The 23,801-nt window shown below is 42.9% G+C and overlaps 1 protein-coding gene across 1 annotated transcript in view; it reads right to left on the reverse strand.

Moving 5' to 3' along the window:
• The window catches only part of RSRC1 (arginine and serine rich coiled-coil 1), a 102,980-nt gene that overhangs the window by 52,194 nt on the left and 26,985 nt on the right, over positions 1–23,801 (reverse strand). The window contains exon 6 of the mRNA XM_085587455.1: positions 2,285–2,321. Coding sequence (XP_085443581.1) covers positions 2,285–2,321 — 37 coding nt within the window. The remainder of the gene's footprint in view (positions 1–2,284; positions 2,322–23,801) is intronic.

A 23,801-nucleotide genomic window follows, 5' to 3' on the forward strand; every position in this document is an offset into this window, starting at 1 on the left:
AGCAGCCAATTAATTTAACAAAAACAATTTCATTCCAAATTATGATAAGTTTACCCAAAAAGCACTTCAAGCATCCTCATTCCACAGGGAACATTTCCAGTACCTTTTGCTCACAGAGAAACCCTGAACACCACAGAACTCTTTTCCCACTTCCCACCTCCCCAGGCTACTCCAAGCCCACTTCCTTCCCACTTTTTGGGAATATTTGTTGTTATAAATCAGCCCTGCAGCTCCTGCTGTGGCAGAAGTCCTGATTTAGGCCAAGCCCCAGATATGGTCAATCTGTCAGGAGGGGAGCAGCTTTATAAGGCACGAGAAAAATCCCAGGAAGCTGCTGGATGACAACTCCCTGCCACCAGCAGGGCAACAAAACCTTCCTAAAATTTATTTGAGGGATTGAACTCCCAAGTGAGACACCCCTGGAAGCAGCAAACAAGATGGATTTTCCAACTGCTCTGAGAACTCTGCTCATTATTGCATTTGATGATTCCCAACACATTTCACAGGGCACCTTTAGAAAGGGGGAGCCCCTGAGATCTGTGCAAGGATCTCCATCCTTTCCATCCCACCACAATCTCCATCCTACCAGGATCTCCATTTTTTCCATTCCACCAGGATCCCCATCCCACCAGGACTTCCATCCTTTCCATCCAACCACAATCTCCACCATTTCCATCCCACCACAGTCTCAATTCTACCAGGACCTCCACTCTTTTTCCACCCCACTAGGACCTCCATCCTTTCATCTCACCATGATGTTCATCCTCTCCACCCCACCAGGACCTCCATCCTTTCCATCCCACCGGGATCTCCATCCCACCAGGACCTCCATCCTCTCCACCCCACCAGGATCTCCATCCCACCACGATCTCCATCCTTTCTATCCCACCAGGACCTCCATCTTTTCATCTCACCACGATGTTCATCCTTTCCACCCCCACCAGGACCTCCATCCTTTCTATCCCACCAGGACTTCCATCCTTTCCATCCAACCACAATCTCCACCATTTTCATCCCAACACAATCTCAAATTCTATCAGGATCTCCATCCTTTCCATCCCACCACGATCTCCATCCTTTTTATCCCACCAGGACCTCCACCTTTTCATCTCACCACGATGCTCATCCTTTCCACCCCCACCAGGACCCTCCAGCCTCTCCACCCCTCTGGCACTCCAAGGAGATATTGGTGCCCGAGCTCCTCCAAATCCTTCCCAGGTGACTCCCAGAATGGGAAGCAAGAAGAGGAAAGTAAATACTGACATTTAATGAAAATAAATACTTGACCAAATATCAACAGCGAATAAAGGAGAAGGGATCTTGGTTGAGTTTTGGGGTTTTTTTGGTTGACTACATCAAAGAAATAGATGAACCTTAAAGTTCCTCCAGTGCCATCCCTGCCATGGCAGGGACACCTCCCACTGTCCCAATCCTGTCCAATGAGACACACGATGCTTTCCACAGCACTATGGCAGAGCAGGCATTAGATAGTCCACGAAAAAATTAAACCCTTCTCAGGATGGATGTGCCATTAATAGGGAATATTTTAATTTAATGGGATTTAATAATCACTTTACATCAACTATTTAATGTTCCAGTGACTGCTGGTACCAACATGTGAGGCTCAACCAGCTTCTGACTTGTGACAAGATTTTATTTTCCCCAGTTTTGATCAACTGATGAGTTTTTAATGCTAAGCCTGGCTTGCCATCACTTGTGGGTTTAATATGTTTACTTAAACCAGAAATATTTTGCACCTCAATTATTATTTCCTACTGCAGCCCTGAATGGAATTTAAGTCGATCCATTATTCATAAAGCAAAGACAAGAGAAAACACAAAGCTGTGCACTTCTTTCAAAGCCTCCAAATGACTCAAACACACCATATTTATGCATGCAATATTTGATTGTGTCCCTGGCTCTTTTTTTTTTTTTTTAAATACTTTTTTTTTTAATCACAAGTTTGTTGTTTTCAGATCAGGATATGCCAAAAATCCAACACCAAACAATTTTTGTTTATAATTAAGGCAATCATCAATCCAAGGATTGTAGTCCAGTTTATTTCATCTCGACATCAAAAAAAAGTAATTTAAAAAAATTAAAATTCCCTTGAAATGGGGAGATAAATGAAAATGTGAGTGCCTTCACATAATAACAGTAGCCTGACCCTCTGGGAAATGGTTGACTTTCTCAATTCAAGGTATTCAAAGCTCATTCAAAAGTGTTCATTTGGAATGCAGATATCAAAGATGATGCAAATGTTCAAGAGAAAATTAAAACTTACCAGATGTTCTAATCCAGCTTTGATGTTCGCAGAGTCCCTGTAAGAGAAGAACAAAAGTTCTAAATAGTTGCTAAACCCTTGTCTGCAACGATTTCTGTTTAACTCTGAAATGGCAAAGCTGGGTAATGTCGCCAGCGTGTTAAATTTTTAATTCTCATACATATATTTACCTGTAACACCTTAAAAAATATTGATTATCCTAATGCTCAATGGCAGAATTCAACCCTCAGATAGTACCTGCCCTGAAACTGCTACAAACTGGCATTGCTTAGAGGACACACATTTAAAATCAACATTTTTCATCTAATTATCCCACTCTTTACACTGGAAGGAATCGGCCAGGCCAGGGCACGGGGCTGTTTATCAAACCCACGTTTGGTGCCTCCTGGTTCTGCTCTGCCACCACTCCCACAATGAAATTCCCTGCCCCTTTCCAAGGTGATGGAGAGAAGGAATTGTGATTAATCCCATGGCTCGTGGCAGCCATGCTGGAGCTTCCATCCAGTCCCTGAAAGCTGCAAAAAGTACAAAATGTACAGAGAGAAAACGGGAAGAATTTTACTTAAAGGCAGCCGCAAAAAAAAATGGACCAAAGTATCCAAGTAAAAACTCTGAACGACAAAAATTCAGAGGAAAGTTTATCCTTAACATATCCTGCTATGGGGAAAAAAAGATGAAATCCAACGGAAAACAAATTAAAAAGTCCCCAAATCCCAACCCACCGGACAAGGAGATGGTTCCTGCTCCCATCAGCTCCAGGTTTTACCTAATTCCAACACCACCTCTGGGAAGGTGGGTCACTCCCACAGCAAACAAGGAGAAACCAGCCCCTGAGGACTGCAGGAACCCGTTAACAATACAGTATTAGTCATTACTAGTACTCAAATTGCTAATTATTTATCATTTCCTAAAGCTTTTCCAAAACTCTGCTATGTCTTTTTTTTTTTTTTAATTTAAATACCACTAATGAAGTGAGAGGGGGGGAAAAAGTACTTTTGCTGTTTGACTTTGAAAGAAGAATTCCTTTTTCTCAGCCCTACAGGATTTATCCCAATTTTGGAGATCCCAATGAGGAGGATCCAGGGAGAGCTCAGAGCTCTTCCAGAGCCCAGAGGGGCTCCAGGAGAGCTGGAGAGGGGCTGGGGACAAGGATGGAGGGACAGGAACAGGGAATGGCTCCCAGTGCCAGAGGGCAGGGCTGGGTGGGAGATTTGGAACTGGGAATTCCTGGCTGGGATGCAATTCCAGAGCAGCTCTGGCTGCCCCTGGATCCCTGGCAGTGCCAAGGCCAGGTTGGACACTGGGGTTGGAGCACTGGGACAGTGGGAGGTGTCCCTGCCGTGGCAGGGTGGGATGGATGGGACTGACTCTCCCTTCCCACCCAAAGCATTCCATGATCCCGTGATCCCTTCTGGAGCTCCCCCTGGCCCCAAAGGCTGAGCTGCCCTGGGAGGAGGATGCAGGGCAGGGCTGGAGGAGCTCCCAGCCAGCCCCATCCCTGCCATCAACATCCCTGCACCTCCCTCAGCCTGTGCTGAAAGCAGCCCTAATTCAATTCCAGGCCTCAAAACTGATAAAAAAGGTCCTGAAGTGGAAAAGATGAGGAGATTATTGGCAAATGAATAAAGATTTGTATCGAACCAACACACGGGAGCAGAGCAGGGCTTGGTGGGGCTGTTTTTTAATCATGCCCTGTCTCAAACCTTCTGGGAACAGCGAGTTTCCCTTCCCCTCCTGCAGCACATTGATTCCTGAATTAGGCTGCAATATTAAATAATTAATATACTTGCCATGATTGATGTTTTGCATTAGTTGAATATTAGGTTATCAATCAAAATCCACTTGGTTTAATGTAATAATATTGAAAAAGTGTCACGGGCTGTTCAGCCAATTTGTAGTTGAGGCAGGCCAGACAGGAATATTGGTGTAACACAAGGCCCTAACGCAGGAAATGCACTGCTGGAACATCCATAAGGAAAACATTATCAAACTAACCAGGACAAGGCTGAGCTTGTCCTAAATAAACCTTGGGGCACCTGTCACTTCCAATGAAAACCTCTTCCCAGCCTGGGGCTGCTGGGCATCAATCAGCTGGCTATGGCAGGGTTTTATCTTTTAGTTAGCCAATAGATTGTATTAGAGATCTTATACAATTATATTCTGCATCCTAGTCTATATTACATTACATATACTATAAGTTATATTACATAATTACCCTTATATTTATATCATTATATCTAATAATTACATATTTAAATATATATAAATAAATTACATTATAAATTACTATTTAAAATTACATTATAAAATTTGTTGTATTGGCAACAATACAATAATTATGTGAAATAATCACATGTTTAAATTATATTATTTATATCATAAATTATACAAATTAAGGCTCCCATTAATACTATATTTCATATGTTATTCGAGGCAAAATCAGACCTATGGCCACAGCTCAGTCTCCCACTTAGCCTTGAGTGCCTGCAGGATTTTAAACCATTAAACACCACAAATAAAAGCCAGGAGCAGCTTTATGCACATCCAACATTCCAAAGCTCGCCACATAAAAGAAACAATTAAGTTGCATCAATTTGGCATCATTATCAGGTAATTACATTTTACTCCATTTCATACCCCAGACTTCCCAATATATTTGCTTTTCACACCCTCTCCAGTGCAGCATCTTCATTTCTTTGGTTCATTAGGCAAGTTTGATTTTATTCCCGAGTTTTCCTGTTTCTATCAGAGAAGCTCTGGAATTTTTCCCCACTTTAGTCAAGGATTTGGAGCAAAACACCACTGACATGCATATATTTGAAGTCATCCATTAAATCCAGGAAATGCCAAACTCAGGCTCATCCAAACCTTTCTGCCATGCCAGGAGAAAAAATTCCAGCTCCATCTGAGTCCTGGTCATCAGAATTTCCAGCAGCAAGAAGCTGGGAATTCAATTATGGAAGTTCCATCCCTGCCCATGGCAGGGGGTGGAACTGGAGGAGTTTTAAGGTCCCTTCCAACCCAAACCATTCTGGGATTCTCCAGGTTTGGGATTACTTAAACCCACAGTAACTAACTGAGGTGAACTTCCTTTGCCAGTAAATTAAATTTAAAATTTTCCCTAGCACTTGCTGAAATCATGATTTTAACCTGGAACATATTCATGTTCCTAAAAATACTCCCTGTATCAAACTAATAATTAATCAAGAGAACTGGAAAATGTTCATTATCCTCAAAATATCCCATTCAGGTATTATAAAAAAAGCCTAAACTTTCACATACAATGTACCTTCCAGTGAATTTACAGCAGTTCCACCCAAGAACTGTAGAACTAATACACAGTTAATTAATAGTTAAATAATTGTTTTGGCCACAGATTTTTGGGTGAGGAGGATAATCCTATGGGTTATTTATACCTACATGGACATTCCAGGAAAATTCAGGTCAAAGGGCCTCTGGAGGGTGCAGAGCTCCTGAAAATTAGATTTCCATGGGATCACACAACTTTATTTCCACCTCAGGATATCCCAAGATGAGACACTACTGAACTTGTCATTTTTTGCTGCTCTTTCCAATCTTTCCTGTACAACAAATTCATCAAGAGGAGCAAATGGTTTGGGAATCCCACACTCTAATAGGAAAAGCATCCATTAATTTTTTTTGAAGTGTGCAACGTTGTTTTGTTCTTACCAAGCACCAACTTCAAATGATCTGGAGCTGATCCTGGAGTGTGAAGACTCCAAACCTTGGTGGTCTTGAGGTGGAATCCTCCAATCATCCAAATAATTTATCTCAGGAAAAACCAGTAGGAAGTTTGGCCAGTTACTAATAAATTGAAATGCAACAAAGAGCCCAAGAAGATCCTATGAAGGTCACTTAGCAAAAGCAGGAGGGAAAGCCAAAGTCAGCCCCCACACAAACACACTGGAATAACTTGGAACTGCCAAGAACTCCATGGAATATAATGCAACCCAAACTGAATGATGCTAAAACCAGGACTTTAAACAGGACACGAGGTGAAACAATTTCCATAACGTGTTATCCTTCAAAGAAGGAAAATCAGTACCCAAGAGATCTTATCAAATATTCAAGAAGGGGAAATATAGAATAACCCTGGCTCAGAGAGTAAAATCCCAGATTTTATGCAATATCAATACTGAAACTAAACACAGAGGGAAAACCCCAAAATACAGTGTTGATATTTTCAAACAGACCCTACAAAAATACTGCATTTCTTAGGTAACTAAGAGACAAAACTACCCAAAATCTCCCAGTTTTGCTTTACAGAGGCTTCAGGTCAGGTATGAAAACCCCATAAATCACAAGAGACAAAACAACCACCCGAAATCTCCTGGTTTTGTTTCAGGGAGGCTTCAGATCAGGTATGAAAATCCCACAAATGACCAAATTCCTCTGTCCTGGTTGCCTCAAAGCCACTCCTCAGCTCAACCTGGTGATTCCAAGGCCATCACAACGTGCAAGTCCTTGGAGCTTTCCTACTTGGAGTTGGGTTTGGTTGGTTCTTCCCTGGTTTTGGATGAGTTTGGTTGCTTCTTCCCTGGTTTTGGATAGGTTTGGTTTGGTTGGTTCTTCCCTGGTTTTGGATGGGTTTGGTTGGTTCTTCCCTGGTTTTGGATAGGTTTGGTTTGGTTGGTTCTTCCCTGGTTTTGGATAGGTTTGGTTTGGTTGGTTCTTCCCTGGTTTTGGATAGGTTTGGTTTGGTTGCTTCTTCCCTGGTTTTGGATAGGTTTGGCTTGGTTGCTTCTTCCCTGGTTTTGGATGGGTTTGGTTGGTTCTTCCCTGGTTTTGGATGGGTTTGGCTTGGTTTCTTCTTCCCTGGTTTTGGATGGGTTTGGTTGCTTCTTCCCTGGTTTTGGATAGGTTTGGTTTGGTTGGTTCTTCCCTGGTTTTGGATGGGTTTGGTTGGTTCTTCCCTGGTTTTGGATAGGTTTGGCTTGGTTGCTTCTTCCCTGGTTTTGGCTTGGCTGGCTCTTCCCTGGTTTTGGCTGTTTTTTCCTTGCTTTTTCTCCCTCGTTTTGGCTTGGCTGGCTGGGATTTCTCCTCCTGTTCCCTTCACCAGGAATGAAATCCTGCTCCTCCCTGTCTGCATTCCCAGCAAACACAGGCAATTAAACATCAGGCTCTGGAATGTCACCGTCTCTGTTCACCAGCCTTAAATAAATTAGGCAACTTTGGCCCGGTTTACCTTCTCTGTAATATTATTTAGTAGCTATTCAATTAAAACACATCCTGTAGGTGAAAGTGTAGGAAAACATTTCCATAATGGACATCAGTGGCAGTCGGAAGTGCTGCTAATTAGCCCCGAAGAACAAACCAGATTACAGAAGCAGCAGCGAGCCCAGCAGTGGAAATGCCCACAAGGCTGGGCTGAATATTCAACAAAGCCCAGCAAGTTCCAGTCTTGGGAAGCAGAACTATGGGAAAAACTCTCCGGACTGGTAGAGAGTGTTACAGGTTAATGAGGAACATAGAGGGAGAGCACACTAATTATCATACCCAACACCTCCCCATCTGTGTTGGGATGGCTGCAGAATATAAACACGGCACTGAGGCTGCCACTAATTACACGTGTGCTGCCATTAGCAGAAACATTGCAAACGTGGGCTTCTCCTCTGCTCCTGGTACTGAGGAATATTAAATGCAAGTGCAAGTCAGGGAGGAAATTTAAATGTTCTAAGCACTAAAACAATTTGAGTTACAATCAATTTTCCATTTGCTGAAAGCTTCTAAATCCCCCTCATTCACCCAATTACTACTGTACTTAACCTAATGAAATTTTATTCTGCGGGAACAATACTATTCTTAAACAAATTCTTGAAAAAAATATAAGATTAAAAACTTCGAGACAAAGAATAAACTCCTAGAGAAAAGATGCAAATAAAATTACTATCATAATCTTTTGTTTTTTATTTGCAAGTAGAAGAGTGAAGAGAAACAAAAGCATGGAACATAGCATCTGTCATATCAGAATATAAAAAGATGATCCTGGCACCAAATGAAAAAGCTCTAATTCATTTGCAAATCAAGCCTGCCAGTTCTATTTCAAGCTGGCGGTAACTGTCAAGAGTTAACAAGATAATCACTTTCAATCCTGCCTTCAATGGTACATTACACTGTTATTCCATTCAATAAGGCCCTTCTTTGGGGCACTGGATGAATGGTTTTCATTTCGAACTCACACAAAAAGTTGCAGAAAAAAAAAAATCCATGGGGCTTAAGAAAGAAATCCCTTTATGGGCATTTATCTGCCGGCACTTGCTTTTGGGCAAAATGAGATATTTGGATACATTGGTGTCCATTCACTTCCTCTATTCCTTCAGGCCCTCAGTCTGGTGATAAAAAAAAAAAAAAAATCCCACAAGGAAACCTCAAGCCTGTTTAGTTTGGGGTTGGTTTTTTTAAAACTCTCTATGCACATTAAACAAGTTCTGCAATAATCTTTGGTAAAGGCTTCACAGCACACTGAAACAACATCGTGTTTGAATAGCTCCATCTTTGTCTAAATTCATTATAAACTGCTCAAAAAATAGTAAATGCTCATGAAAATCGTGCTTAGGGAAACATTTGCCAGTTGCTCATTAAATATTCAGTAAAAATAAAGTTACCAATTAAAGGCTCTCTGCCTAGGAAACGAGGCAACCTCCAATTTATCTGAATTAATTATTTGTAATTCTTTTCTAAGACTCTGTGCCATGAATTCTTCCCAAGAGAAGAAAATCTTGTAGAAGTTTATTAAGTATTTTAAACTTATTTGCTGGCACCCAACTTTCCACTAAGACCTGTGAATAAAACTCTTTGAGCTTTTGCTCAGTGCTCAAAATTCACATTACAAGACACAGCCTTGGTTCCATTGCACAGTAATAGAATGTTACTGCATAGTCCTATTTAAAGGTTGGGATTTATGATCTTAGAGATTTTTTCTAACCTCAAGGATTCTACAGTGGCAATTCAAAGCTTCTACACTGACTTTAGAAACAAATTACTCTTTTTTTTTTTCTATTTTTTCCTTCTTTCTTTAATTCCCACAGATCTCAGTTCAGAGAACAAAACTAAATTTATATTTAATATCTGAACTGAGCTCAGTTTATCCAACCTATAACCAATACAGAGCTGTATATACTGTTAATTTATTTTATTAACCAGGAAAAATCCTTTTCCTCCAACCCAGGGACCCACTCACTCATCACTCCTTATTCTACCTGCAGAGCTCAGATTTTTGATTGTTTTTCTAACCCATCACTAGAAGTCAGACAACTTCTTCCCCACACTTCTCATGCAAATGTTCCTTTCTATTCAGGCTTTCTTTTATGGAAAATCTAAACACCACGAGTTACAGCCTCATTTTTGTTCTCTGCACTTCACAAGTTCTTCAAAGCTTCTAAATACAAAGATGTTCTTATAATTAAAAAAATACTTTAACAAACCCAAAGCCTAAATGCCTCTACCTATGAAGTACTAGGATACAGCTGGTTTTGTTGCCCTACTCCTCATCCATCCCAAAAAGAAAAACTAAAATAAAAATTAACTTAAAATTCACACAATTTTGAAGGACTTTTAAAGAGCACAAGATGTTGCACTTAGAATAGAAATTAAGAGGAAGTGACAGATTTCAAACAGCAGGTCAGGACTTTAAGGAAGATTTGTAAAGTCCCAGAAAACCCAGGAGAAATTTGGGATGATCCTCAGAAATGTCACACAGGCCCAGCTTTTCATTCCCCTATTCCTGAACACAGCAAATCCACTCAATCTGAGGATATTTCATCTCCTCACCTACCTCAGCTTTTTTGGTCAGAAGAGGTTTGAGTTTCAGGCTTTCCTTTACAATTAATTAAATTTATAATTTTTTTAAAATCTCAACTCAACGTAGCTGTAAAGAAAACCTTTGGAAGTGTCTTGGTCTCTCCAGGATGGACATTCCAAGCAGCTCAGTAAGGAGGAAAGGTTTATCTTCCAACAACTTCCATGCTGAGCTCTGTTGCAAGACAAATCTATAAAATTTTAAAAGGGAGAGCTAAAGTTGCTCAAGCTTGAAGGGGAATTCCTCAAGTTCCCTGGCCACAAATGAAGAGGAAGAAATAATATTTCATCAAAATGAAATAAAACCAAACTGATTGCAAGGTTCAAACACGTCTAACCAAACCCAAGCTTAACAGGCAGTGATAAAAATAACCTAGAACTGATTTGAAATGAATAAAAGCATGAGGGGGAAAAAATAAAATCAAATTAAAAGCAGCTAGTTGGAGCTCATGAAGAAAAGGAGATGGACAGGGATCACCAAAGTTCTCACAGGATTCAGCCCAAAACAAGGCTGGGCACCTTTGGGACAGAGCTGAACACACAGACACAGGCTGGAGTTTGATGTCCTTGTTTGAGAACAAGGAACGACCTGCAAGTTCTCCTAATCACAATTTGTATTTTTAGTAGAAAATCTGGCAGCCTAAAAACCCCCAAGGCCACCAAGCAAAGCTGCCTGAGCTCTTCATGCTCCTTGGGTTGCACCAGAAGCTCCTCCAAGCTTCCCATTTCACCAATTATTAAATCTAAACTTCTCACACACCACATTGGCCGTACTCATTTCACTCTCTCGCTCTCAGTAATTTGCTTTTAACCTTCCCCTGCCGTGAAAAACAAACCCCATCTGTTTTCTTTGGCATTTCTCATTCCCAGCACTTCCCAGAGAAGGTGTCTAGAGGAAACAGAGCAGGAATGGCTTTGCAGGGTGGAACAAACTCCCAAGAAAGTGCCAGCCAACGTCTAGACCAGGAATCCCAGAATGGTTTGGGTTGGAAGGGACCTTAAACCCATCTCATTCCAGCTCCCCACCACAGGCAGGGACACCTTCCCCAAAATTATCCCAAAAGCATTTTGTGTTCTGGCATTTCTTCAATGAAATCAAAATAATTCGTGTTGCACATTACTGATTTACCACCAAAATGAGACCAAGAAAAGACAAAAATACAAGACATGTCTCGTTCCACAGCCAAGATTTCCTTCAAAGGTTGGTTTTTTAGTACAGAGAGAAGAGATTCCTGAAGGAATTGAGCACCATAAACATGGCAGGCTCCAAGGAAACTTGGATCTTAAGGAATTTGGAGGTTGATGGTTAAAACCATCCTGTTACAGGAGGTGACACCTTCTGTTGTACCTGCAAATCTTGGAGGTGAAGTGAAATATTCTGTTTCAAATAAAAGGTCAAGTAAGCAGCCAGATCCTCCCAGGGCAGCACTTCCCAGAGGATCCCCAGCCCTTACAGAAGATTTGGCAATTTGGATGATCCAGCTGACACTGAGCAAGCACTTCTGGTGGGAAAAATCCCAAAAGTGCAAAGGGCCAGGGGAAAACCCCACAAACACCTCGAGTTACAAACCCACCCAGTAAACTGCAGCCAAATTGTTGTGCCATGTGTCCCCTCCAGCTGCTGCTCAGCAGGGATCTCCTGCAATCACTGAGGTGGGAAAAGACCTCCAAAACCTCCAAGACCAGCCCTTGACCAAATCCTGCAATTAAATCAAATTATGAAATACAAGACCCAATGGTTTTGACCACTGCCAGTGCTGAACCAATCCTTCAGGGAGGAAATTCTTCCCCAGTCCAACCTGAACCTCCCCTGGCTCTCACTAAGGCTGGAAAAGATCACCAAAAATCACTGAGTCAACCTTTCCTGAACCACTGCAGGCTGATGCCAAAGACAAGCCCAAAGTGGTGCTGCTTCACATTAAAATGTTATTTTTACCTCAAATTTCAAGGCAGTGACCTCAGGCAGCCCAGAGTCAGCTGAGCTCGTGGGTGAATTGAGCTTTTGTAATTTCTGAAAGGAAGAGCAGCCAAAAAACCCCTTTGCCAACTGAAAATTCTGCCTGTGATGCTCCCAGGATCAAGGATTTTCCCTATTACAACACCCCTCATATTTGTCTTATTTCCCTCTCTTTAAGAAATGCATCCAGGCAGTCCCACTGATATCAATCAGAACAATCTGCATTTTTTGCTAACTGTAGTGCAAGAATGTGGTAGAAAACATTGGAATACACGTGGCTGAAAGGGATTAAAAGAAAATAACAATTAAATAAATAAATTCAATTTTAAAAATTCATAATTTAGAATGAATGTGTAAGATGAGGGACTGATCTCCACAAACAGCACCTTGATATTCCTGGAAAAAAAAGCCTCATACATTGGTTTTTCCCCCATTTTCAGTTTGGGCTGAAAGCTGCAATTTCAATATACAAATTTATTGTGTCTGGCAAAGAAGTGCCACAAAAGGGTGGCCCCAGAAGGTGGAACTGGAACTGCTCCAGGCAGTCAAACACATCCATGGGTTCAGCACAAAGCTCAGCACTTTCACACAGAGGCAGCACAGGATGAGCCACTGCTTAGCTTCCTGTCCAAGCAAGATGGTGCAAAGTTACACCAACATTTTCTGAGAACTTTCAGGCCTTTCAAACAGGTCTAGCAACATAAAGAATATATAAAATAGAGATATTTTAAAAATTCCCTTCCTCTGGTCACTATGGCTTCAGTCAAGCAGGTCAGCATTTGAGTGGATAACTTTTACAGTTAATTTTTTTCATGTAGAAAATAATCTCACTAATTTTACTCATCCAGTACCAAAAGCAGAGAATGGAAGTAACTAGAAGAATCAAGTGAAGAAATTTAAAAATAAACTTGAAAACTTTGTACCTATGCACAAGAGGATAAAAGAGTTTAGCTGTCTCTAGATGTATTTTTTTTTGCCCAGCAGCAGAAATCCAGCACAGCCAACAGCTGGAGTGAACAATGTTCCAACTGCAGGGGAAACGGGGGAAATAATTTCAGCTATGGGGTAAAATTTGCAAACTCTGCTGGGATTCAAGTTGGGCTCTTCCTTGTAAATTTGTAATGACAGAAGCTGCACAAACCAATTGCAGAACACCAGAAAAATGTCCACTCTTTGTACATACAGCACAGCCTAGCACGTGGTACTTGGTGTGCTACAAAAGGACCCAAAACTTTTAAAATTAATAAATTGTTCTTTTAATACATTTTTCCCATTCTGAGTCTGGCACTCACGTCACAGGTGATGGAGGAAGGCTGAAATCAGCACATCCTGAAGCATCTCCTGCACTTGCAGGATGTCACAGACCTGACTGAGGAATGCCAAAAAGCCAAGTGCTGAGAAATATTTGAGAAGCTGTAATAGCCCAGCAGCAGATAAACATTTTTGTAAAAATTAAAAGGCAGCCCCCAGAGTCAGAGCCGGGGGAATTCGCTATCTCTTGGATGTGGAATTGATCTGAATGCAATTACTTTATTCTTTTCAGCTCTGTTTGACTTTGAACTAAACATCAATTAATGCACAAACGAGATCTGTTAACTCCAATAGTGATTTTTCCCGAAAAGATGCGAAGCAAATTCATTGGATGGCTTTGAGCAATGGCAACCATCACCCGGGCGAGCTCAACTTCATTTTCCAGTGGTCACTTAAACCCTTAATTCTCAGGACAAAACTCCCTCAGCTGAGTTTTAAAGGGCTGAAATGAGCAAACAAGCCATCCCATAATGTATGCTCCAAAGCTGGGACCTCGCAGTGCTTCAGCTGCTCGAGCCATGGCCGATGGAAGCTCATTTGAATAATCAATATGACAACCTTATTTTTCTAATGCAAACAGGATTGCTACAGTAAGGTGTCTCACTGCCACATCACAGTCATGGCCTCTTTTAACCCCTAATTAGATTTAGGCGATTATCCCTGCTCTTCCTTACAAGTGTACAGCCCGGATAAGGGATGACAAAAGCTATCTGCCACTTCCTCAGCCCTTGCAGGCTGCAGGTTATGCAGGGAGATACAGGGGAAGATCAGCAAACAATTGTTATTCATATCATCTCCAGTTTGGAGATAGTCACAGTTTGCCATCCGTGCTGAGGGAAAATAGCCCAGAGCATTAGGTAAATGCAAAACCCCTAAGAACGTCGGGGTTACACAGATGGAAATTCAAGGTGATGTTGGGGAATTATGTTTAATTCAAATTGGTTATCACAAAGAAAACTAGGGAGCCGTGGTTTTGTGCCTCACGCAGGGAACCCTGCCTTTTCAAGAGATTTCTGTGTATTGTCTGGTGGTGTGTAACATTTTACATGGCTGTTTCTATCAAAACTAAAGGGAAAAAAAAAAAAAAGAAATCAAACTTAGAAACAGCAATCCCAAAAGAATTACATTGCTCAACAAAGTCCGAGCAGACAGAGAAGATCTATTACAGAAATGTAATCACATTTCATTTACAAGAACTCTTATCTCAAGCACTTAAACATAACATTTAAACAGTTTTCCATTTTATTGTGCTCAGTATTGAAGCTAATAAGATAGAAAAGTATAATCACGTTAGCAACATTTCTATTGCATTACATAAACACAGCACGAGATTAAAGGCAGAGCAGGGGGAAGGCAGTGCCTGCAAAACTGAGCCCTGGGTTTCTGCTGGCAGACAGGAACATCCCTGGGATCATGTGTGAAAAGAGCCACGCTGAAATTGGATCCTGGGCTCCCAAAATGGCCCTGCCCAGACTGACTGAAAAAGGGATTTCACCACATATCCTCCATATGGGAAGGGGCTTTGGAGCAGGAGTCCTGGCTCTTACTGGAAGGAGCATTTATCCAAGACGAGTAAAATTTTCAGAATTGCTACAAAAACCATTTGGACAGAGCTTTGAAAAGCACTGATGGGGAATATAATTTTTAAATTACTGCAGAAGTTGTGATGAACTCCTTACCAGCAATGCTCAAAGCAGCTCCAATGCAACCCCTGCACTGGAGCTTCATTTCCAAGGAGGAATCTCTGCAGCTCTTCCCAGACTCCTGCTCCATGCCCAGGGTGGCTCAGGCTGGGAGGGGCTCACCTGATGTTCCAGCAGGGTCATCCCAGGGCACGGCTCTGGAATTTTCCCTGGGATACTCCACGGCCTCTCTGGTCCAGGGGGAATTCCCTGGGATCAGTCCCTGCTCCAAAATTGGCTCCAAAACTTGCAGGACAGAGAAGGAAGAGAACCAACCAAGCATGGAGAGGAGAAGCTCCAGGCAGTGCTCAGAGCCCTGCCAGGGCCTGGAGGGGCTCCAGGAGAGCTGGAGAGGGGCTGGGGACAAGGATGGAGGGACAGGAACAGGGAATGGCTCCCAGTGCCAGGGGGCAGGAATGGGTGGGAGATTGGGAATTGGGAATTCCTGGCTGGGATGGAATTCCCAGAGCAGCTGCAGGGGGCAGGGATGGGTAGGAGATTGGGAATTGGGAATTGTTCCCTGGCAGGGTGGGCAGGTCCTGGCACAGGTGCCCAGAGCAGCTGGGGCTGCCCCTGGATCCCTGGCAGTGCCCAAGGCCAGGCTGGACATCGGAACAAATGAATTTTTCAAACCTTAGGAAACTTGGTCAGAAAAAAATTCCTCCCCCATAACAATGTGAGAAGCACAACCTAAAAACAAAGCACGAGTCAGAATATATTACAGTGCAGAGTAAAATTCCATCTAAAACCTACAGCATATAAAATTTCAAGCCTATAAAACCAACACCTAATTATCTACTATCCATTTACTAACCTATTGTAGCCTGAATGTTAATTTTAAAAATTCTGCTGCCTTTTTTTTTTTTTTATCTTTAAAGCTCATGGAAAGAGTTTCCAAGAAGCTCTAGGGTCTAAAGCTTGTTTGTTTTTTTTCTTAATAAATTAATTGATGGATTTTTATCTGTCGTCCTCCCCAATAAAAAACACATTGTGACCCTTTAAATCAGATATAGTGGCTCCCACTCCATATAAACCCCTTCCCTCTCTTCCATCTTCATCCCTGACTCACAAGGGAGCTGTAAACTAACTCCCAGCAGAACCTCCCACTGTCACATTATCCAAAACTTCACCCAGGTTTTTTTTACCACTGTTTAATGTGGTCAGGAAATAAAGGCAGAGCAAAGGAGGAAATAAAAAGGTAAAAGGGTGATGGCAGAGGCAGGCACGTGAAGCCTTCTCACCCCTAGCCCTGCATTCCCCATTCCTGTGCTGAACACTCTCCCAGAAATCCATCGTCTGGGTTTCCCTAATATTTTTCAAAGCCCAAGCAATGCCCACCTGACAATAATCAATGGAAACCCCCCTTTTCCCTCTTGGACACAGCATGATCCCATTAGGCAGCCTCAAAAGATTCTGATCTGAGCAGCCAAGGCAGACCTTCCTGATCAATTCCTTAATCCATCTGGAGAGAATGGACTGATCCTGCTGCTTCGATTTCAGCCCAGGAAAAATCATTCCCAACATAATTCACCATTACATGGGCCTTGTATTACAAGAACTTCAGCTGCTGGGAGCAGCTGAGGAGAGAGGCAGGATCCAGGAGAATCCAAGATCTTCCCTCTGGGTCTCCCCATTCCTACCCTGGAAGTCACCCCAAGCATTTCCCAGCCCTGTCTTCCATGGATATTTGAAGGTGCTGGTTTTACACTGCAAATAATGTAAAAATCGATGGCTGGAGTGGAAGCCATGCCCAGAGCTTTCCCCCAGAAAAAGTGCAATGCATCAGGTTGGCATGATCTAAAAAAAAAAATCTAAAAAAAAGGGAAAAAACCCAACACTATGCAGAATTATTGTCAGAAGGACCACTCTGCTCCATGGGCAGGAGCATGCTGCTGGGGAACTGAAGGAGCTTCATTGCCAGAAGGGATCAGGGGATTCTCCATGAACAGAGAAGGACTTGAAGGTCAAGAGCAGCCTCTGCATCTGGAAATCTCCTATGGGAACCACGCCCAGAATGGAAAATTTGGGTTGGCCAGTCTCTTCTCCATGGGAAGATCCAAGAGCCTTCCCTCTCCAATGGAAAATTACTCCAGTGAAAAGGTGTGGAAGCAGAAAAATGGAAGCAGGGGTTATCTGTAGGGTTTTACTCCTGCTGAGTAGGAACAACCTGCCCAGCCCAGAACCAGGAGGTGCCAAGGATGAAACCAGAGCCTGGAAGTAAATCATGGAATCAGAGAGATTTGGGCTGGAAGGGACCTTAAAGCCCATCCAGTGCCAGCCCTGCCATGGCAGGGACACCTCCCACTGTCCCAGGTGCTCCAGCCTGGCCTTGGGCACTGCCAGGGATCCAGGGGCAGCCACAGCTGCTCTGGGAATTCCAGCCCAGCTCCTCCTCACCCTCCCAGCCAGGAATTCCTTCCCAATATCCAATCTACATCCCTCTTCTCTTAATGTAAAACTATTCCCTCGTGTCCTATCACTGAACAACAGTTCAGATTATTTCATTTAAGTTTGTCATATTATTTTAGAATTCCAAACAACAGAAAGGTCCAAAATTAGACCAGGATTAGAAATGCTTCCTCCAAACAAAGACTCCCCTTCCCTTCCTAATCAAAGCCATGGATGGTTTATAATCTCCATAGCAGGTAAGCTGATTCCAGAGAAACCATTCCCAATTCAAAATACGAGGTGCAACAACGAGTTGAGTATTTTAATGTGAATTTCAAATATCTTTCAGATGGGCTGTTTGTGAGCTGCCCCTCCTCTGCCTGCTCCGAGGAGCAGTTTGCTGGTTTGGGGCTGGGTTTTCCCTAAATCCTTGCTGGGGCCTGGTGGTTTTAGGGGCAGGATGCAGGAGCAGGGCGAGGGTGAGGTGATTACTGTATCTCTGCTGTTCAGTATCTGCAGGGTGTCTCAGTGCCACTCCAACTCCTTAAAGCCAGTAAAGAGATTACAGCTCACACTAACTGGATTTGCACAGCTCCGGATCATTCACTTTGGATTCCTCCTGCCCAGATTAAGGGAGACCATTAAAACAATAGTCAGCTGCTCTCCCAGCACAAGGTGTCCCAGGGAAAAAAAAAACACCCAAAACTCCACGTTTATATTCAGAGCGTGTGTGTGTTTGGACATGTGGGCAAACAAAACCCTCCTTCAGCAGGAACACTCCACGTTGAAGGAATGATTCCACCCAAAACCCGGGATAATGCAAATGATATAGTTATAAAAGGACAATCATGGTGGCTGGCAGTTTTAAGGAGCGGATAGTTTGGAAAATTTTAAACAGCTTAAAAGAATGTGTGTCTTTGAAGATACTGCCTTCAAATGCATTCCAAAACCTATTTCTGGAAATAAGGAGAAATATAATTCCCTCAGCATAGTCCATGAATTTAGCAGGGAAGCTCATTTGACAGCCATCACTAACTGACAGTCTGAACCACAGAATTTGAACACAAAACTTAGATTTTTATACTTAGCACAAGAAGTACTTAATGAATGAAAACGAAATGGTTACTCTGAACTAAAATCTATTTCTTTTCCAGAGCCAGTGGTTCCCCAGCACCTCTTGCACAGTTTTGCTCCACAGCTTACACACGTGTCCCATCCACGCTGGCTTTTCCAGCTGTCTGGGAGTGAAAGGAAAAGAAATCATCCCATATGCTGCTGCCTATTAAATAAATGGCCAGTCTTTTGAGTCCTAAAAGGGGATTTTTAGCAAACAAAAAGAAAAACAAGGCCAACACAGCTTAGACAACAATAGCAACAAATCTCGGTCAAAGGCAAGTGACCCTCGAGCTGCTCTGGGCATATGGAGGTCTCAGTCCTTTTCAGAAAAAAACCTTCCTTTGCTTCCCATTAGCCTTTGGCTGACTTACTGGGAGGAAACTGTCCTGGTTTGGCCTCTCAGCTGCTTCCTTCTGCCTCCCAGCAGAGCTCTGAGCCTCCTCCATCACCCCAAACCTGCCCAGGTGCTCCCAGGGCACTGCAGGTGCTGGGTGCTCTCAGGATCCCTCCCCTGAGCGTCGCAGGGGAGCCAACCCAAGCTGCTCAGCTCCTTTCCCAGCAGCAAACACACATCCTGACAGGGCAAGGGATTAAATCTCTGCACTGAGCTCACCCAGAGACCCACTTCTAATGACTGCATCACCTGCTCCAGGTCACCTCATGTCTGGGTTGTGCCTGCGGGCTGGAGGTAGAAAGGAAGGCAAACAGAGTAAGAATAAATAAAATAATTAATCAACAGAAGAGGCATGTTGGCATTACTGTGGATAAGTGACTCCCTTGCCATGGCAGTACATCCTAAAGATCCTGGAAAACCCACTTGGAGTCCAAGCAAGTGCCTGGCAGACACTGGAGTAGCCCAGGCTGGACAAAAGAGCTCAAGCTGGCATTCAATCTTAGAAGCTGTCCTTCGAGAAGCTGCCCAAAGAAATCACTGGGACCAAAAAATCCTACCAAGCATCTTAAAATTTTACTACTAGCACTTCTCAGCAGCATGACTGGAGTTTTTGTAAAGTCCTCATAATTTAGCCTGGACACTGAAAATAAACCCTCTTGGGTTAAGGACAGGATCTTCCTCTCTGACAGAAAGTATTTCTCCTATAAGCATTCAAACTACTTTCTACCACAGGATGGAGTTGTTTGGTTTCAGCATTCAAAATGCAGCTGCTAATTTTAAACAGATTTTAAAGAAGTTCTCCAGCTTTTCTAGGAATGTCCATGTTTAAGATGGATTTTTGGCCAGATTCTGCAATTCCCACCAGCCCATTTCCATTTTCCTGGAAGCACCTCCTCTAGGATGCTTACAACTCAAAAACAAGAATTTGATCAAGGTTGAATCATGGCATGCAAGGTTCCAGCCCAGCAGCAATCCTCATTTATTATATTTGGGATCAAAACTTCCAAAATTAATATAGTTTCCTTTTGGACTCCTGGGCTACAAACTAAACACAATGTATTCTATTTCAAAGAGGCTTCTGGGGAAAATATAAACTCCAAAGAGAATTCAAGCAACCAACAAGAACTCCTGAATGCACCTGAGCAGTGCAAATTAAACAAGCATTGTAGCACCCTGGACATCAATTTGTATTTGCAAGTTTCTGCTCCTTGAGAAATGGATTTTGGCAGGTAAGATTTTGAGGAAAAGGTCTTGGAGAGACAAAAGCAGCTTTCCCAACCCTTCAGCTCCTGGTGTAACCCAGGCCCCAAACGTGCCAGAGGAATCTCCCCTCCCAATCAAGCGTTCCCCCTCTGCTGCTGCTGAAAGGCAACGAGATCTCTCTTTACAACCCTCGTCTTCCCCAATAAATTTTGCATGAAAACACATCAGCCCAGCCCAGAATTCCTGCTGGCAGGCTGGGAGGGTGATGAATGTTTAATGCAAGCAGCACCCCCAGCTCCGTGCCAGACAGCAGCTTTGATCCCAGCACAGCTCCCGAGGAGTTCTGGGGTGCTCTGCCCCACACAACTCCATCACCTATATGCAAATCAGGGCCAATTACCATCAGTGACTTCCTACTGCACCAGCTGGGAAGAAGGGAGGGGGAAAATAATCCTGTGCCAAGTTCCAGGAGAGTCTGACTCGGAAAAGTCCAATATTCCCACTTTACTCCTGAGGTTTTCTCCAAACAGCAAAAATCTCATCAACAGCCATCAGTCACCACGTGCCATCCATGGGCACTGGGCATGGATCCAGCTCCAAGGGGTGTGGGGAAATGCCCCTGGAAAAAGGTCCCCAGACAGGGGGACCTCAGGGAAACTTCAAAGGAAAAATGGGGATTGTGTTTGAACAACAAACTCCTCAGCTCTGTAATACTGACAGGACACAGGGAACTGCCAGGGGGAAGGGATGGATGGGATTTTGGGAAGGAATTGCTCCCTGGGAAGGGGCTGGCACAGGGTGCCCAGGGGATCTCCAGTGTCCAGGACCACCTGGAGCAACCTGGTCCATGGAAGGTGGCCCTGCCCATGGCAGGAGCTGGAGTAAGATGGGATTTAAGGTCTGTCCAGCCCAAACCATTCCAGGATTCTGGGATTTCTCAAATATTTAGGAAGCTGTGAAACCATTAATGCCCAAATGTATCAATAACCTTATTAAGGATCAGCAATTAAAGCAGTGGTCAGGTTTGATTAATGGTTCACCACTTCTCTTAAGAACTGAGGAGCTGCTCTTAATTTATTCCATTAAAAATTGTCAAAATCACTCGGAGAAGTAATCCAAAATTCCACTAGTACACAAGCAACGATGAGACCCATAAATCTAGAAAAAGGTATTTTAAACTAACAAGCTTTTAGTAGCTTTCTCCCTCCAATTTAACAATTAGCAAGGAGCCTTATAAAAACGCATCTCAGAACAACAGAATTTGCATGTTTTGAAGCTGATCAAGACTTGAAACATCAAAATTCAACAGCACACCCAACCAGGTCAATGAAGACATGCATGCAGGTTGTTTTAAAACAAGCGAATTTCAAAAAGCATAAATAAAAGATGAATGTAATGCTTTGATTAGTACAAAAAACAGTGGGAAAACATGGTAGTACTGTAAAACCCCTCACTTCTGCAGACCTGGACAGGCTTCCTGCATGTAGATGTTGCATGAGATTTGGGAGTGGAGGGAACTCCCAGCCCACATTCCCAGCAGCTGCTGCAGGATTTCCCTCCAGAAGGGCTGGATAAGTGGAACATCCCTTAGAGCATCTCAGGGTATAAGAGAAGGGCTGAGCTGTTTCACAGCCCATCTCATGAACAGCTGGAGCTTCTCCAGCACTCCAGAAATTCTGTGTTCAATGTTAGAGAATCATCACTGAAACGGGGAACGCCAAAGGACAATGCCCAGAATGCGATTTTTAAAAAATAATTTTAGTTTTTTACTTTTGAAATTCCTCTTGAGATGTTTACTGTGACAAGATCTCCCTTGAAACAATCTAAAACTGCCCAAAAAAAACCTCAAGCACAGACCTTTCCCCCTCACATCTACAAACACAGCCAAGCCAAAGACAGAAAAATCATCATTAGGGTTTACAAGAGCCACAAACAAATTTGCTGCTTAATTAGTGAAAAAAATGCATTTTGATTCTGTCCTTTAGAGGAGCAGTAAAGCCCCAAATATACAACATCTCTCAGAGAAGCTGCAGTGCTGCCAAGCTGAAATACCTCCTTTTATGCAAAGTTAAACTATAAAGTCAAGCAGCACCTGAGAATTTATGTACCTTCTTCTTACAGTCTGGCTTCAGGCTGATCTTCATTACAGCTCCAAAGCAGCTATTTTGAATAAATACATTGCAAACAGCCATGAATTTAAACTGGGAACCAGACCTGGTCCTTGAGGTGCCTTTGAGGCTCAAATCCTGAGGCCACAGGATTGTTTCCACTACAGAGTCCCTGATGCTGGAAGTTCTGGAAGAGCTCTGTACAATAATGAGACTTTCTAGACTCTGGGTCCAGAAATTAATCTGCTTGGAGAGTCCAAATTGGATCCAACTTAACCAGGAATTTTCCTGCTGCCACAGAGAATGAAGGAAAAATTCCAGAAGCCAACAGAAGCCCACATGTGGGTGGAAGGTGCTGCCCTAGAAATTCCCCAGGAGCATTTTTCAGCAGGAATCCACCCAAGTGAAAGTCATGAAGTGACACCTCAGTGGTTTTTTTTTGGAAGGGATCAGACAAAGAGGGAAAAGACAAATAGCCCAGGAAAGGCTGCACAAGAGCATAATACATAAAGCAGAGGGAATTATTTAAATTACATAAAATGTAAAAAAATTACACTGCCTTTCCTGCAATTTGTCATCAAACCCAAGTTATTCCAAGCAGAAACTGGACTGAGAGCAGGTTCACCCAGAGCAAGGCTTCTGCTGAAGCTGCATTTGTGAGCCTCAGCCAAAGCCCAGGAGGAACTTCTGCCACTGGGAGGAGGTGTAGGTGTGTGTGAACAATGAAACCTATCTTCTCTTAGCAAGAAGCCCTCATCCTTTCCAATATTCCCCATTTTTCCCCTAAATTATGGCTATTGCATATGGGAAGACTGTTTATATTAACAAATTGCAGAAAGCTCTTTAAACCACCTGAAACCAAGCCAGGGGAAAAGGGTGGAAAATTAAACCATTACTTAGTGCAAAATGTTGCCACAGAACTGTAGAACCCTACAAATCCCACCCTCCAAATACTCTGAATATTCTGAATAATATTCTAATAACACCCCACATTTCAAACATTCTGAACTGATACAAACTTAGTTTATATAAAATACAATTTAAGATAAGGTCAAATCACTACAGCAATCTTGGGGGGTGGGTGACCCCAAGAGTGTAAAAATCCTCATTTTCAAACGCACGTGGCCAAAGAAGAGTTCTGAATGTGCAGGATCAGCTTCTCAAGGTTGTTTATTTTCCCTTCTCTAGAACATTCTCTCTCTGCCCTGCTGAGCTCTGTCCAGCATGGCCGTGGCATTCTGTCTGTCCTCAGGGCGGTGTTTGCATTTTACACCAAAAATTATGTGTGCCACGTTTACAATAATGTGCCAATATTGATAATTTATGTTGGGCAGTGTGTCCCTACCTTAAACCAACAGAAAAGTGTCACCATTCTCTCTCTGCCCTGCTGAGCTCTGGCCAGCAGCTCGGCCGTGGCGTTCTGTGCCTCACCTCGGGCAGCGTTTACATTTTATATCAGAAATTATGTGACTATATTTACAATAATGTGCCAATATCTGTCATTTATGTTGGACAGCGTGTCCCTACCTTAAACCAACAG

This window comes from Lonchura striata, chromosome 9, assembly GCF_050655825.1.
Source record: "Lonchura striata isolate lonStrDom1 chromosome 9, ASM5065582v1, whole genome shotgun sequence".
Lineage (NCBI taxonomy): Eukaryota > Metazoa > Chordata > Aves > Passeriformes > Estrildidae > Lonchura > Lonchura striata.